Source organism: Leguminivora glycinivorella, chromosome 24, assembly GCF_023078275.1.
Source record: "Leguminivora glycinivorella isolate SPB_JAAS2020 chromosome 24, LegGlyc_1.1, whole genome shotgun sequence".
Classification (NCBI taxonomy): domain Eukaryota; kingdom Metazoa; phylum Arthropoda; class Insecta; order Lepidoptera; family Tortricidae; genus Leguminivora; species Leguminivora glycinivorella.
The window spans coordinates 9,549,842-9,565,404 of NC_062994.1; the positions used below are offsets into that span (position 1 = coordinate 9,549,842).

The 15,563-nt window shown below is 35.8% G+C and overlaps 1 protein-coding gene across 1 annotated transcript; it reads right to left on the minus strand.

Annotated features, from left to right (window-relative positions):
* Positions 1 to 3,476: 3,476 nt before the first annotated feature.
* Positions 3,477 to 4,769, minus strand: LOC125238553. The gene is made up of 2 exons (XM_048145891.1): positions 4,735 to 4,769; positions 3,477 to 3,964 (listed from the first exon to the last, which is right to left on the minus strand). Exon 2 carries the CDS (start codon positions 3,944 to 3,946, stop codon positions 3,512 to 3,514), a length of 435 nt encoding a protein of 144 aa, XP_048001848.1. The 5' UTR covers positions 3,947 to 3,964; positions 4,735 to 4,769; the 3' UTR covers positions 3,477 to 3,511.
* Positions 4,770 to 15,563: the final 10,794 nt, after the last annotated feature.

Here is a 15,563-nt window from a genome sequence, read left to right on the forward strand (position 1 = left end):
TAATTATAATATTTGATTGTAAAAGCGTGGGGCGCTGGAACAGGAAAGACTTTCTTGTAAACAAATACTAATCCGAACTTCCTGGCGAATGAAGTTGCATAAGAACATAACGTTTACATATGCCGCCTAAGGGTTACCAAAGAGAACCAAAGATATCTCGTCCACGAACAAGAACTCTGCATCCTGTCACTGTAGACACTTTCCCCTTTTGTACTTTGAATACCGGAAAAAAGCGGCGTTCTAAGTGTCGGTGACTGTCGACTCTCCTCGCTACTAGCGCATATTTTGTCTGAGTTCGACAAACTGGTACCTACTTTGAACACTGACTTTTAATTGATTTGACTGTTTAATGTAGAACCTACTAGTCATGCTGCAACTCCAGTTAGCGCGTCAATCTGTGTAACCTCCTTCCCGTAACATAGCATAATTTGATTTATCAGCAAGTTATACAAAAAGTATTTCCTGTTCCAGCGCCCCACGCTTTTACAATCAAATATTATAATTAAAAGCACATAGTTTTTAAACATCAGCTCACAAATAGAGACAACTTGAACGATCCATAATTTATTTTTGGCTTTTACGTGCATTTATAAAAGCGTGTTTTATAGTGTTTTTTAAACTATTAATTTATTTTTTCCCAACGTTTCGGCCAGTGGCCCGTTTCTCGAAAGGTACAAGCCTTGTATTACAAGTGTGTTTCCATGACAACCCATACGATTTGACAGTTCACGCGCTTGTACCTTTCGAGAAACGGGCCCCAGGTTGCACTGGCCGTGGTCGCGTGGCTCGACCTGTATGTGACTTTTCCCCTCACTAGCTCGGAAACACGTGTTTTGTGCTTTAATACCAGCGGGTAAAAACGCATTTTATCCACTAGTGGGTAAAGTAATTTGACCTTGAATAAAGTCAAATTAACTGCTTTAAAATTGATAAAAGTAGGTGAATCTAGTAATAAAGATGATTTACCACCTGTGGAACTACTGGAAGCAGAGATAAACGCATTTTTTGCGTTGTAGTTTCCTCGCTAGTGTGGGGAAAAGTTTTGTGTTACACTCGGGTGCAAATGTATTTTACTTCTCGTGTGTTAAAAAACTCGCAAGTTCAGGATTCTATTCTCGAACCACTCGCTTCGCTCGTGGTTCAACTATAGAATCCTTTCACTTGCTCGTTTTTCAATTCCACGCTCGGCGTTAAAATACAACTTTGCCCCCTTGTATAACAAATAACTATATGTGTACAAAGCGCGAGAACTTACAGTGTCAGGTTATAGAGGTTGATTATTTTGCTACCTGCAATAATGCAAACTTAGGGTAAATATGTAGGGCCAAGGATGATTTATATAGGATTGACAATATTCATACTAAGAATCGTACCTCAATTTATAGCGCCACCTATTAAATACTATCATAACTACACTGATGATGCCTACTGATGATTATTTGTGGAGTGTCGTATGCTGCCGGTTCATGAGGAGGTAGGGATGTTGCTGGCCTTAGATCAGTTCAATAATGATGAATTTAAAATCTACAAAAATAATTCTATATTAACAAGAAATAGTACTAAAAACGTATTACTAATCCCGTCGTGTGGTTATAATTATTATGGAAAAAGAAGTAGGAAGTAGTTAATCCCCAAATTGTATAATGAGATACCTAATAATATAAAAGAATGTAATGTAAGTCACTGCGTATGTTTAAAATTAAAATGAAAAACTTTCTCTTAGAAAAATTAAAGTTGAAATTACTGTAAAATGTAAATCAAAGCTGTACCTAGAATTTATCCACTTAGATAGTTATTTTCATAGATAATTTGAAGTTAAAACTTTCTGTAAGCAATACATCAAAATTGTACCTAGCGTAAACTTACTTAGATAGTTCTACCCACTTAGATTATGTAAGGGAGTCCCCTCTGCCAACAAACTGTCCTGCAGTTTGGCAGAAGATTTAATGTCGTTAAAAAAGGGTTTATTTTGAGAATAAACAATTATTTTTGACGTAAAACGTTAGGTGAATGTCTTTAAAAACCCGTAGTAGAGTGACCGGACCGAAAACCAGGTGTAACGAAAAGTGTTATGGCGCGGTGGCTTATGACTGTATAGAGGAAAGTAGCGATTACTCGAAAATATATAATTTGCTGATACAGATGGCGCCACTTTTGCGGCAAAAGCGTTCCATTCGGGCCAAAAATGACGTTTTTTGTAGTGTTTGTTTAGCAAGTACTCACATAAATTGTATTGTGCTGTACCATAAAATGGTATTGTTTTTTAGATCTAGAGCTAAATTATCGAAATATTATAAAAGACTAACATATTTATTTATGACCAGCTGGAAAAATTCAATAATGTGGCATTTTTTACAAAAATTAGGTGCTTGTTCATATTTGAGGACATCGTATGCAAAAATTAAAGCATAAAACTGTCAAAAATTACTTAAAACACTAAGATTAGCTAATAAGGATTAAAATAAATATACATTATCCATAGTAAAACTTATTCATCTTATGAAATAATGCATTAGAAGCTATGGCGGCGGCAACGGCTGGCAATGTACTGAAACTTGTTGGCAATTGTGACTCTTGCGATTCGTTTGAGGCAATCATATGCTAAAATTAAAGCATAAAACCATAAAAAAGTGCTTAAAATACTAATATTAACTAATAAGGATTACAATAAATATACATTTTCTATAGTAAAATATATTCATCTCCTCAAATATGAATTAGAATGTATGGCGCCGGCGGCCGGCATATAACATACCGAAGAAATCTTGTCTCTTTCGATTCGTTTAAGGCCATCGTATGCAAAATTTCAAACATTATGCTGACGCAAAATACTTTTATTAAGAAGATCAAGCAATAATGACTCATTGTAGTTCAAATTCAGTAAAGTAACATATTAATATTCTCAAATAATGCATCAGAATCTGTAGCGGTGCGGCGACAGTAAATGGAACCGACGGCGCGGCGGTTGCTTGAGAATTTGGTCTACTAATATACTTACGACCTGCTAAGCCGCGGTCCTGGGTTCGAATCCCGGTGAGGGCATTTAATTGTGTGACGAACCCAGATATTAAATTTGTTCCTGAGTCATGGAAGTTTTCTATGTATTAATAAGTATGTATATCGTCGCCCAGCACCCATACCCATAGTACAAGCTTTGCTTAGTTTGGGGCTAAGTTGATCTGTGTAAGGTGTCGTCCAATATTTATTTATATGTACAGTACTTTTTTTGGTGGTGCACAGGCCCCGTAGTATGTTGTCTGAGTACCCACAACACAAGCCTTCTTGAGCTTACCGTGGGCCTCACTCAATCTGTGTAAGAATGTCCTATAATATTTATTTATTTTATTTATACAAAATGTACTGAGGAGACGTTTTTTAAATTACACTCAAGCGACGAGCCCCTGACGTTCGTTCCGCGTCTTAAGACATGCGTCGCCTGAGTGTGGGTTGCCACTTAGAGGCAGTAAAAAAAATAACACATTTAAAAACGCTTTTATTATCACTTATCCGTTTAAATCAGCAGTTTCTCCAATTCCACCAGAATATTAGTGATCAACTTAATCAAACTGCTCAAAAGTCCTGAGCTATCCGTCAATCCGGTTAACAAACCAATAACTAGGTTCAAAACCTGAGAAACCAGTCCAATGAGTAAGCCAGGAGCTGCTAACACATTTGATCTGAATAACGATATTAATACGCTTATATATAAAAATAAAACTGAAGCTAAGTCAGTCAAAGTTGCATATAAAAGAGGTAAAGTACATCCGAAGTAAGGAAGGATCGCTGGAGTTAAATTCTGGACAATATTTGATAAGTTGTTCAAGTTATTGATAAGGTTGATAAGGAATGGGATGAGGAGGCAAGCGAGTTGGTTAGCGATGGGCAGGACTGTTGCTATCTCGTCGAACGCTAGGCGGAGGGCTGAGACGGAATATGCTGGGATCATAGCATCGCTGGTTGGGATCTGGAAGTAAAGGTGAATGGTTAAAATTGTTCGTGAAAAAGTATGACTAGTCATAAATTGTAAGTGTAACTAGTCATAACTTATGAGTATGACTAGTTATAACTTATAAGTATAGCTAGTTATAACTTATAAGTATAACCAGTTATAACTTATAGGTATAACTAGTAATAACTTATAAGTATAACTAGTTATAACTTATAAGTATAACTAGTTATAACTTATAAGTATAACTAGTTATAGCTTATAAGTATAACTAGTTATAACTTATAAGTATAACTAGTCATAACTTACAATCTTTTACACTTTTTCATTTTTCCTGACTAAAATATTTAAAAATAACCTATTGGCATTTAAGTAGACGCTAAAGTTTATTGATCCAATGTGCTGCCAAAATGTGCAATTTACTGTATGTTTATAGCGCGACAATTGAAGGCAATAATATATTTACATGAAAAATATAAAGCTAAATTCTAACAAATACAAAATTTGCTAAATAAACAACTTATGTTATATTCATTACGAATATATTACGAAGTTTCCGTTTCAAAGAAGTGATTAATTCGCCATCGAAAAAAATTTTATAATAAATTAATGGATTGCAAACAAAAAGCTGCAAAAACTTCATGATATTTATTCAAAACTGATTCTAAACGTGATAAAAATTACTAGATATGTTTATCTCTTCAACTTACATAATTATCTTATGTCGGTTAGTATGCAATAAGCGATATTATAACAAAAAGATAAATTATGATAAGAAATACACTAACCACAGCCACTACAGCGAGCGCTCCCAAAAAATATTTCCAATTCATTTTAATATTTTAAAGAAATAAAAAACTGTATTATGACTTAGTATATATAAACAGAAGTTATCGCAAGTACGAAACAGTTAAGAAATACCTTTAGTAACAGTAGGACACAACTGATAAGTTATATAATAGGCGAATAAAATAGTACACATTGGATTATTACGTTATCTTTTTACTAGTTACTAAATATGGCCAAATACATTATTTTATTTATTTATACAAGGAATTCCAACAGCTATGAATGATACAATATACATTTAGAATAGCAATACAGAGCCAATTATAGGAACTCACAAATAGAGACTGGATGGGTAGTTTTTATTTTGCTGTATTATAAGCAGGGATCGGATTTTTGTGCGTCATCTCATACTAAAAGTCATTAAAATGACGTAAGTCACTAAGAATGTCGCAAATCCGTCCGATCTCTGATTATAAGGCATTTTTGAACCTACTACATATAAAATAGTTGCAATTTTATACAAAAATACATTTGTATGATGAAGATGATGCGCTCGAAGGGAACCAATTACAGTAGTTCAAGGACAGTTTGCAAAACCAGAGACACAAAATTTAAATTTTGAAAAAACCCCGAGATAGTGGACCGATGTCCGTCAAACATGGCTAAGAACACTCCCGACTAATTCAGCTTTCAAACAAAAATATAAATCGGGAGCTACGATGCCATAGACAGACAGTGACGTCAGACTTATAACACCCCGTTTTTGCATCGAGGGTTATCAATATGGGAGTATGCTTCTTTTCTTTCATCGGAAGATCAGCGCTGGAAGTCACTAGCGGCACGCTGAGTTGAGGCCATTTTGTTGCACTTCATACTTATTAATTCTTCATTCGTCGAAAATGAGCTACAAGCGGCTGGTTTGAGCTGGAGCGAGGCCACGAGGGTCGCTGAAGATAGAAAGGCGTGGCGCGAGCTTGTGAAGGCCCTTTGCACCTCTGGGGTGCCTTAGGACTACAACAACAACAATTCTTCATTTATTCATTTGTGTGATGAGCACAGATATTTGTTCCTGAGTCATGGATGTTTTCTATGTATATATGTATAGCATATTATACATATCGTTGTCTTAGTACCCACAATACAAGCCTTCTTGAGCTTACCGTGGGGCTCAGTCAATCTGTGTAAAAAATGTCTTATAATTATAAACTGAAATAGATACCATACACTAAAGAAAAAGCGATCAAGCCCACTGGTGTTAAAGCCGGGAATCGAACCCGGGTCTCCAGCTAACGCGGCTGACGTGATAAACCGCTACACCACCCCGACCGCCTAGGTTCCCGTCGAAATTTCTCTAGTGTATGTTATCTCTGAAGGCTGGGCGCCTTTGACCAACTCTAAGGGCGAGCAATTTGTGCTTGCACCTCCTATATGAATCCTTTTTCAGGATTACGATATAGCGAGAGAGATGGTGCTGCCATCTATCGATGTAATGTCCTATAATATTTATTTATTCTTTTCTGCTTTTTTTATAATGTGTAATTTGTTTTAAGTGTGTTGACGAATAAATATATGTTCTGTTCTATATATTTCATATTATTTCTGAAGGTTGGAAGGTCGTTTCCATATCAGTTCCAAAATACTGCAGGCGACAGACAGTTCATTACAAAGTTTAGCTGTTCGAGGCAGGAAACTTCTGGAGAAACTCACAGATGAAACCTGCAAATTCAAAATTAGTTACATAATTTGTTTACAACCAAACATTATCTTTTTTTATAAAATCTGCGTGACAGATTAAAAAACCGGCCAAGTGCGAGTCGGGCTCGCGCACAAAGGGTTCCGTAGCAGCAAATATAATAAACTTATTATGTCAATTTATACACCTGCCAAAATTACAGTTAAATCAACCTATCTCAAAAACTATAAGAGATACTTTGATCAAACCAAAAATCGTTGAAAGAGTTAATTAGCATGCATCACCTCTATTTTTTTTAGAATTTTATACCCCGTAGTTATAAAAATAGAGGGGGGGGGACATACTTTTTACGACTTTGAGAGCTGATATCTCAAAAACCGTTCACTTTAAGAAAAATGTTTTTTAGAAAACTTTATATCATTTTAAAAGACCTTTCCATTGATACCCCACACGGGTATGTACATCGAAAAAAAAATTTTCATCCCTCAGTTACATGTATGGGGGCCCCACCCCCAATTCTTTTTTTTACTATTTAGTGTCATAATTTTGTAGCGGTTCATACAACACATATTCCCATCAAATTTCATCACTGTAGTACTTATAGTTTCCGAGTAAATCGGCTGTGACAGACGGACAGACGGACAGACGGACAGACGGACAGACGGACATGACGAAACTATAAGGGTTCCGTTTTTGCCATTTTGGCTACGGAACCCTAAAAAAAAACGGCCAAGTGCGAGTCGGACTCGACTACTTGACCTAGTAATTTGACATTTACCGTTTGCCCCCCTTTCATTTTGGCCATTTTCTATAATTAAGTAGTATTAATAAATTAAAATAACATATACCTTTGAGGTTACGGCACCCATATTTCTAGAGGTTAACAATGTTCATAAATATTCCAAATTTCAAATCGATAGCATAAGCTAGTAGTTCTCGAGATATTTAATAATGTGACAGACAGACAGACGGACAGAGCGGCGCCATAAGGGTTCCTTTTACAATACCTTATTGGTATGGAACCTTAAAAAGAGACAGCTTTATTAAAGGCATAATTATTTTACACATTTCTTGGAACATTTGTTGTCTGAATTGAATAAATAAATTAAATTAAATTAAAATTATTAATAAAAATAAAAAAATGCATCGATAATGAACAAAAAACGAAATAAAGAAGATGGATAATTTTTATAAGTAAGTAAACTAATTTATACTTATTTAATATATATTATTTTAAATAAGAGCGCTATTAATTAATTGACATCGTTTTACGCTTACAAGGCCAACATTTAATATCTGTCCAACATTTGGGACAGATCCCTCAGCGTGGACTAAGATCAAAAATTACAATTTCCATAATCCGTCACGCAGTATTCAGACGCCTATTAAACTTCTCATAAAATAAAATTTAATAACTTCTCATAAAATAAAATTTAATAATGAACAATTTAACGATGACAGACGGTTTGATGCAACCGGCCTAGTTTTTATATATTTTTTATTCAAATAGCTATTAAAAATCTTCGGTTAAAGGTGTGTTCTCAAAAAATCTATTAAATTTTACCTATTATATACAAGGTGAACATTTTCTCGTTATGTCACGTATTAAAAAGACCAATGCACTTTAAACTTGCCTATATGACAATAAACCATTGATATGACTAAAAGTGCTGACTCTTTATTTTAAAAATGTGTTGCAAAAACACACATATTATAAATATTATTATATACTGACATTGACCTGATGTTATGTAATCAACAAGGTTATATAAATCGACGCCATATGAAATAGTTGTCATTTATGTCAACTGAAATTTTAAACGATTATATTAAATAATGTAATTTTTATCGCCATTTTATCGAAAAAAATACAATCAAAACATTTTTAGTCAAGCAGTGAAACTGATTTTATGTCGATAAATCAACTTATGCCATAGATTTATTTTTAATTATACTTTATAGCTGTCTCAAAATATTGATGATCGACATAATATATAGGTCAAAATTGTGGGACATCATCTAAAATCCTAGAAAATTAGAAAATCGACAGAAATCAATTAGTTTATTGAGATAATTATGATTGCCCTGATAAGAATAGTATTACACATAATAGATATAAAATAAATTATACAAAAATGCAATCGTAAGTTCCTACTAAAAAAATTACAAATAGATAACCTAACATACTATTCAGTACTATCGCACATAATTTTGTTAGACATTAAAAAAATTTTTGACACATTTTCAACATACCTATTGCATATATTTACTACTTATCAGTGTTATCATAATTTACATAATTATTAATAAACATCGATTAGACTACTTTTGAAATCGGTCATATAAAACTTGCATGCTTATTTTTATTATATAAATACGGGACACATAGGCACGTGTTTATTCGGTAAATATATTTATTTTATTAAAATGGCGTCAAAAGTTTCGCTTGCTGTTTGTGTAGTAGCTGTTTGTATTGCAACGGTGAGTTAGAAAAGTCAGTTAAAAAAGGAATAGAAGAAAAGAAATATTGTAATAGGTATGCCCAAACATAATATAAATAATTAATAATACAACCACCATTTAGACATACGAAGATGGTTCAGAATAGTCAAGATAAAATATAACAAGTAAAATAATATCAAGTAAAATTATATACGCCTTAAAAAAGCTTCAGTAGATTATTATACTTGAAATAATTAATTACTTAAATACATTTTTCGCGAGAAACATTCAAATTCATAATGTATTTTTTTTCCTTTTTTTGGCCTCAGAAACGCATGCTTAAAGATATTGCGGGTTCCTCGCGAATTGTATATATTTGTAAAACAAGTATCTCAGGACAAGAAAAAGTTTCAGTTTTGTTGCCATATCTAAGATTGAAATATATTTTTGTTACACATTTATACATAATAAACCATATTTTTCAAATATATTAAGAAAAACTAAAAACGAGTAATTAATAATTTTACTATCGTACCATTCACGAATTTATTTTTTGCGCCACTTATGTCCAAGGCCCGGAGCGTCCGAAGTGATTGCAAAATTAAAAATAATGAATAAACGATAAATATTTGAGTTGGTTAAAAACAGGGGTATGTTAGAACAAAATATTCGGAAAGAAGAAAATCAAGAGTGAACAGGCATCTTCTGGGCGAGCTGGCTAGTCTGTAGCCAAGCGTAAACCCATTTATAATAATAAAAAAAAGAAATAAACAGACTAATATCTGAAACATTTTATGCTGTATATGTTAATTTTCTGTGAAAGAACAAAAAGTTAAGAAAGCCAACTTTTCGGACTTTTCCCAAATTACCTTTTAGGCCTCAATCTTTTCTCTTGCTTAAAATAAATTATGACTGTATTCATTTTTGTTAAAACAAATCATACAAATGATTAACATAACATGTATTTTTTAATCGTATGCCGTATTCTACATAATTATTTCAAACAATACTTAAACATAATAATCATAAACTTCATAAACATGAAAACTTATATTTTTTACCACAAATGCTTTCAACCATATTTTAAACAGACTCATACATAATACTTAGATCGGAGACTAAAAATACTTAAGCTAAGTAAAGGAATGTAGGGAACAAATCAAATTATTTTATTAAATATTTTTTGATTTTTTTTTATATATAAGGTGCAAGCACAAAATTCTTGCCCTTAGAGTTGGTCAAAGGCGCCTAGCCTTCAGAGATAACATACACTAGAGAAATTGCGACGGGTACCTCGGCGGTCGGGGTGGCAGCGGTTTATCACGCCAGCCGCGTTAGCTGGAGACCCGGGTTCGATTCTCGGCTTCGCCACCAGTGGGCTTGATCGCTTTTTCTTTAGTGTATGGTATCTATTTCAGTTTCTAAGTAAAGGAATCTAAATATTGCCTATTTTTTCGTGATAGATAAAATCAGTCTTGAGATATCTGATAATCACTGATTTAAACTTTCACGATTTTTACACATATTTAAAATTGCAAACCCCCAATTGCAATTGAGTCTGCTCCGACACCACGGGGACAATGCCATCCTTGAAACGTCGGAGGTTAGTGTTTAAAACATATTAATACGCGATGAAATCCCGTTTGCAATTTTAAATATAACTGACAATAATATTATGAAGCTAAATATTAAATGAATTTTCCACCAGCATACTTAGGGTCACTTGCACCAAAGAAAAGGGAGGGTTAACCCACCGTTTTATATCCAATATGACAGTTGACAGCCCACTAACCCTGAGTTAAGTGGTTGGTGCAAGCGGGCCTTAAGAATTCACACTTTAGCAATGTTACTGACTGACAAATGATGCCTTTTTAACAATCACCTTTTTTCCAGGCCCCCGTATCAGCCGTCACAGCATCAGCCCAGCTCCCAGCAGTCTACTCCTTAGTGAACATCCTCTTACCCCTCTTGAACAACGTGTACAATCTCCTTCTTTCCCTCCTCTCCATCTTTGACACCCTCCCACCATCTATCAGCTGCCTAATTCCTGTGGATTTATCAGCTTTGGAGACGAGTCTACTTAAGCTGTATTCCCAAGCGTTAGCTATAGTGAATTTCCTAAGGAGTCTTCCAGAGTATGCTGCTGGAGCTAGTCCAAGTACGCCTCCGTCGGGAGTCGTCAGCCTGCAAGGGTTGCTGACGACGCTAGTGACGGCCATCACGGATGTGACCGACGACGCGCTGGTGGGCATCGGCGGCGCGCTGCTGCCGGGCCTCCTCCAGCTGGTGCTAGCCGTCGTGCAGGCGCTCCTCCAGCTGCTCATTTAGTGACCTGCTGTTTGAATACATGTTGATGAGACAACTGGCTTTTTTCTAGTAACCTATTCCTTAATTGACATCCCGGATATCAGTGCTCAAACACAGAAGCAAAGTACGTCTCTGAAAGCGAAGGCCAAAGGCCGAGCTCCGCGTAGGGCTGAAGGCCCATAGCGTCAATAGTACAGTCGCCATCAGATATATAAGAGCGCCCGAGGTACTCAAAAATATCTGAACACGCCTCTAACGCCTAGGCAATAGAGGCGTGTTCAGATATTTTTGAGTACCTCGGGCGCTCTTATATATCTGATGGTGACTGTACCTATATGTAAAAATACACATCAAAAGTACAAGTGTCTATTGGCGAAGGCCGAAGACCGAGCTCCGCTTAGGACCGAAGGCCCTTAACGCCCGAAATATTGATTAAACACAGAACAACTACAAGTATCTAAAAGCGAAGGTCGAAGGCTGAGCTCTGCATTGGGCCGAAGACCCGAAGCTTTCCGAATGTCAGTGCTAAAATACAGAAGAAAAGTACACTGAGAGAAAATACAACCAGTTTTCATGTTCGTTCAACAAGTTTTTTGGTTAAAATAGCGCCTACGTGCTCTTTGGTTCAAACTACAAGCTACTTGTCATTTGAATCGGCAATATATTTGAATCAACAAGTCGATTTTATAAAAACAACCTGACACATATTGTTTTAAACATACGTTTGACTGATTAAAACGGATAAACCGCAACAAACCGAACTTTAACCCCTTATTTGCCAAGAGTGGCCCTGAAGCTTTATAGTAGTTTCATGTGCTCTGCCTATCCCTTTATGGGATACAGGCGTGATTGTATGTATGTAAATCGAACTTGTTAAATTCACAATGCAAATTTCTCTCAGTAGGACCGAAGGCCCGTAGCGTTAATAATATGTGTAAAAATACACATCAAAAGTAGAAGTGTCTATTGGCGAAGGCCGAAGGCCGAGCTCCGCGTAGGGCCGAAGGCCCGAAGCTTTCCGTATGTCAGTGTTCAAACTCAGAACAAAAGTAAAAGCGTCTAAAGGCGAAGGCCGCATGCTGAGCTCCACATAGGGCCGAAATAAATAGCGTGAAAAGCTTTACCTTCGTATTTTCCGGAAGCGTTCGTATTTGTCATGCTAGTTCAGAACGTGTCAGTACGTCTTGTACTGAGGCTGACTGAAATAGCATGACACGTTCGTAAGTTTCCGTAAAATATGAAGGAAAATGTTTTCGCACTACAGCTGAAACTGAAGGCTTTGTCGTATATCTACTTATTTCAATTTATACGTTCACCTAACGTTTCACATCAATAACCTAACCACAAAAAAAAAACTTGAAAAAACCCCCGACCGCGACATAGTAGACCCATTTTCATGAAACATGGCTAAGAACACTCCTGACTAACTCAGCTTTCAGACAAAAAAAACTAAATCTAAATCGTTTCATCCGTTCAGGAGCTACAATGCCACAGACAGACACACACACAGACAGACAGACAAACAGACGGACAGACAGACAGACACGTCAAACTTATAACACCCCTTCGTTTTTGCGTCGGGGGTTAAAAAATAAGCATTCAAGAATGTATGTTACACATACAGGGTAACCTTTTCGTCCTCTTTATGAGTCTACCATAGCTCTTTTTTACGCCCAAATGGACTCTAGTTTTAGTATGAAAGCATCAACTTGGGGTCACTTTATGCCTAGTTTTACGATTAACTCTACGTGCCAAGTTAGGTAGCGTGACTATGACTAAAGTAAAACCAATTCTATGAAATTATATCTTATAAACACCGTGACAACCCCCCCCCCTTGTAGTGACGGGTTAAAAATTTCACCATCCCCTTTCTTCCCGTGGGATATGGGTTAAAGTGTGGCGTAGGCGAAAAACCTGTCACTGCAATGTCACAATTGGATTGGATTTCTTTCAACCCCTTTTTGCCAAGAGTGGCACTGAAACTTAGTAGTTAATGTGCTCTGCCTACCCCTTTGTGAGATACAGGCGTGATTGTATGTATGTATGGTATATCTTATAAAATTATACTAAACTCTGTCATATACGAGTACTATATTCATCTGAAATCCTTAGAAAATAACGTGAGAATTTAATCAATATGTCAATGAGAAAGTTTGTTATGGCGCAATAAAAGAATTTTAAGCATAGGTATTGCCTCTTAGGTAATTAATTAATTAAAAAATTAGGATTGGGACTTGGAAATATTACGATACAGCGAGGAAGTGTCGCGAACTTTCTTGGAACCATTCCTCAAGGGTAATCTATACTTTCGAGCTTAGATCTAAGCTAGCAATAACTCTTTAATTTACATGAACATATTTACATAATTATATAAGAAACTAAGACTAAACTTAAAAGCTAGCTAATGTCTAAAATAGGCCCTTGAGGCATTGTACCAAGGATACTGGCGACATTTCCTCGCTGTATCGCAATGCTGATACGTTGTGCGAAGAAGTCGCCAGCTTTGAAATTTTAAAAATCCCTGTTTATTTTACTATAATAAAATACAATTCGGAGGTTTTTGCCCATCAATGGGACACAAAATAAACCATTTAAAAATATACCGATTTTTCTAAAGCATCCTTTTCAACAACAACAACAACATACAATCACGCCTGTATCCCATAAAGGTGTAGGCAGAACACATGAAACCACTAAAGCTTAGGTGCCACTCTTGGCATATAAGGGGTTGCGGTTGAAAGAAAACGAAACTGTGTCATTGCAGTGACAGGTTGCCAGCCTCTCGCCTACGCCACAATTTAACCCATATCCCATAGTCGCCTTCTACGACACCCACGGGAAGAAAGGGGGTGGAGAAATTCTTAACCCGTCACCACACAGGCAAATCATCCATCCAGGCATCCTTTTCATAGCCCAAAATGTTACCTTTATTCATCCATAAGCTTTTCACACATAAAAACATTACCCTAAAAAAAGAAAGATTTACCTAACGCGAAGTTATTACCCATCAGTTTACTCGCATTTGCTGAAAGCGTACTTATATCCTGTGGCACTTTGTGAAAAAGACGGAAACTGAGGATATATCAGTACTTCCGGTGACGTTAGTGGGTAAGGGGGGCGCCATATTGTCAATTTTCCGTTTGCGACTTTTTAACCCCCGACGCAAAAACGAAAATTTTTTTCTACTCCTGGACTTTAATCTGTCAATTAGGACACCACAGATCGTGAATCGTCAAATTGTGAACTGTACGTTACGGTTCACAATATTTCGTTAGTTCATAATCTCGCTAGTGAAATTATAAACTAACGGTTTTTACAATTTTACGGTGACATATATAAATATTAGTGTTCTGTTTTTACTGAATTCCGTTGACTTTAAGGAAGATTCATTACATCAAATACAATTAATTTCTCCAAGAAACTAGAGTCTTAACTCTTGCGGTTATCAAGTTAATAAAAAAAATAAAGATTCTAATGTTATTTGTTTTGACATGTGCAGTCAATCACTTGACATAAACTTCTTAAGGGTCTCTCACCCTAATAAATTCATTTATTATGTATGAAAATTATGAAAAAATATTTTTGTGAATTTAACTAAAAGTGATATACAGGATGGTTCCTGATAATGAACCTAACGACGTGTCGAATTTATCGAAAAAATAGTACATTACTACAGAGGCCGGGACAAATGGCCGGATAGGTCTGAGGCGGGCAACCCCATTTCCCGCCGAGGTATGTATAGTGCTTTTCTCAAACATGGTATGAAATAAATAAAGTCTACTGAAAATAGTAACTTTGGATGGCTGTATCTCCTAAACGGTGCATCGTAGCGCAAAAATAATCGAATTTTCGTTCCTCTTTAATTCCCCTAAAAAAACAAAAACTAAAAAAAAATAAAAAAAAACGAAAAAAATTTTTTTTCTATGAAAACGCACCCAAAATCAAAAATTGTCTAGGGCCCGTACCAGTTGCAGTCGGCACGTCTATAAAGCCCCTTATAGTTTTTTTTTAATTGGCTAAATACCTGGATGTTATGTCACAATTATCTGTGTTTGGAAATTAAAAAAGAAGACTTTGCCGGCCTTGGCCTGCAAGGTTTGTATGAAATTCCATTATCTATCAATCGTCCTAGCCGCACCTGCAACGTCATACTTCGCTGCCAATTATAAGGCACATAACATCAATATTTCATACCATGTTTGAGAAAAAAACTATATCGTTGTCTGAGTACCCGCATCACAAGTAGGGAATGCAATCCCGACTCGGGATTGAAAATTCGGGATCCCGCGGGATTAGAAATATCAATCCCGCGGGATCCCGGAATTTTCGAGATCCCGACTAGTTTTAAAAAAAAATATTCGGATGACTGAAGAAGCCAATAACTGC

Bases quoted from the DNA above. Each gene is read 5' to 3' on its own strand.
- LOC125238553 (XM_048145891.1), bottom strand. From the start codon at position 3,946: ATGATCCCAGCATATTCCGTCTCAGCCCTCCGCCTAGCGTTCGACGAG.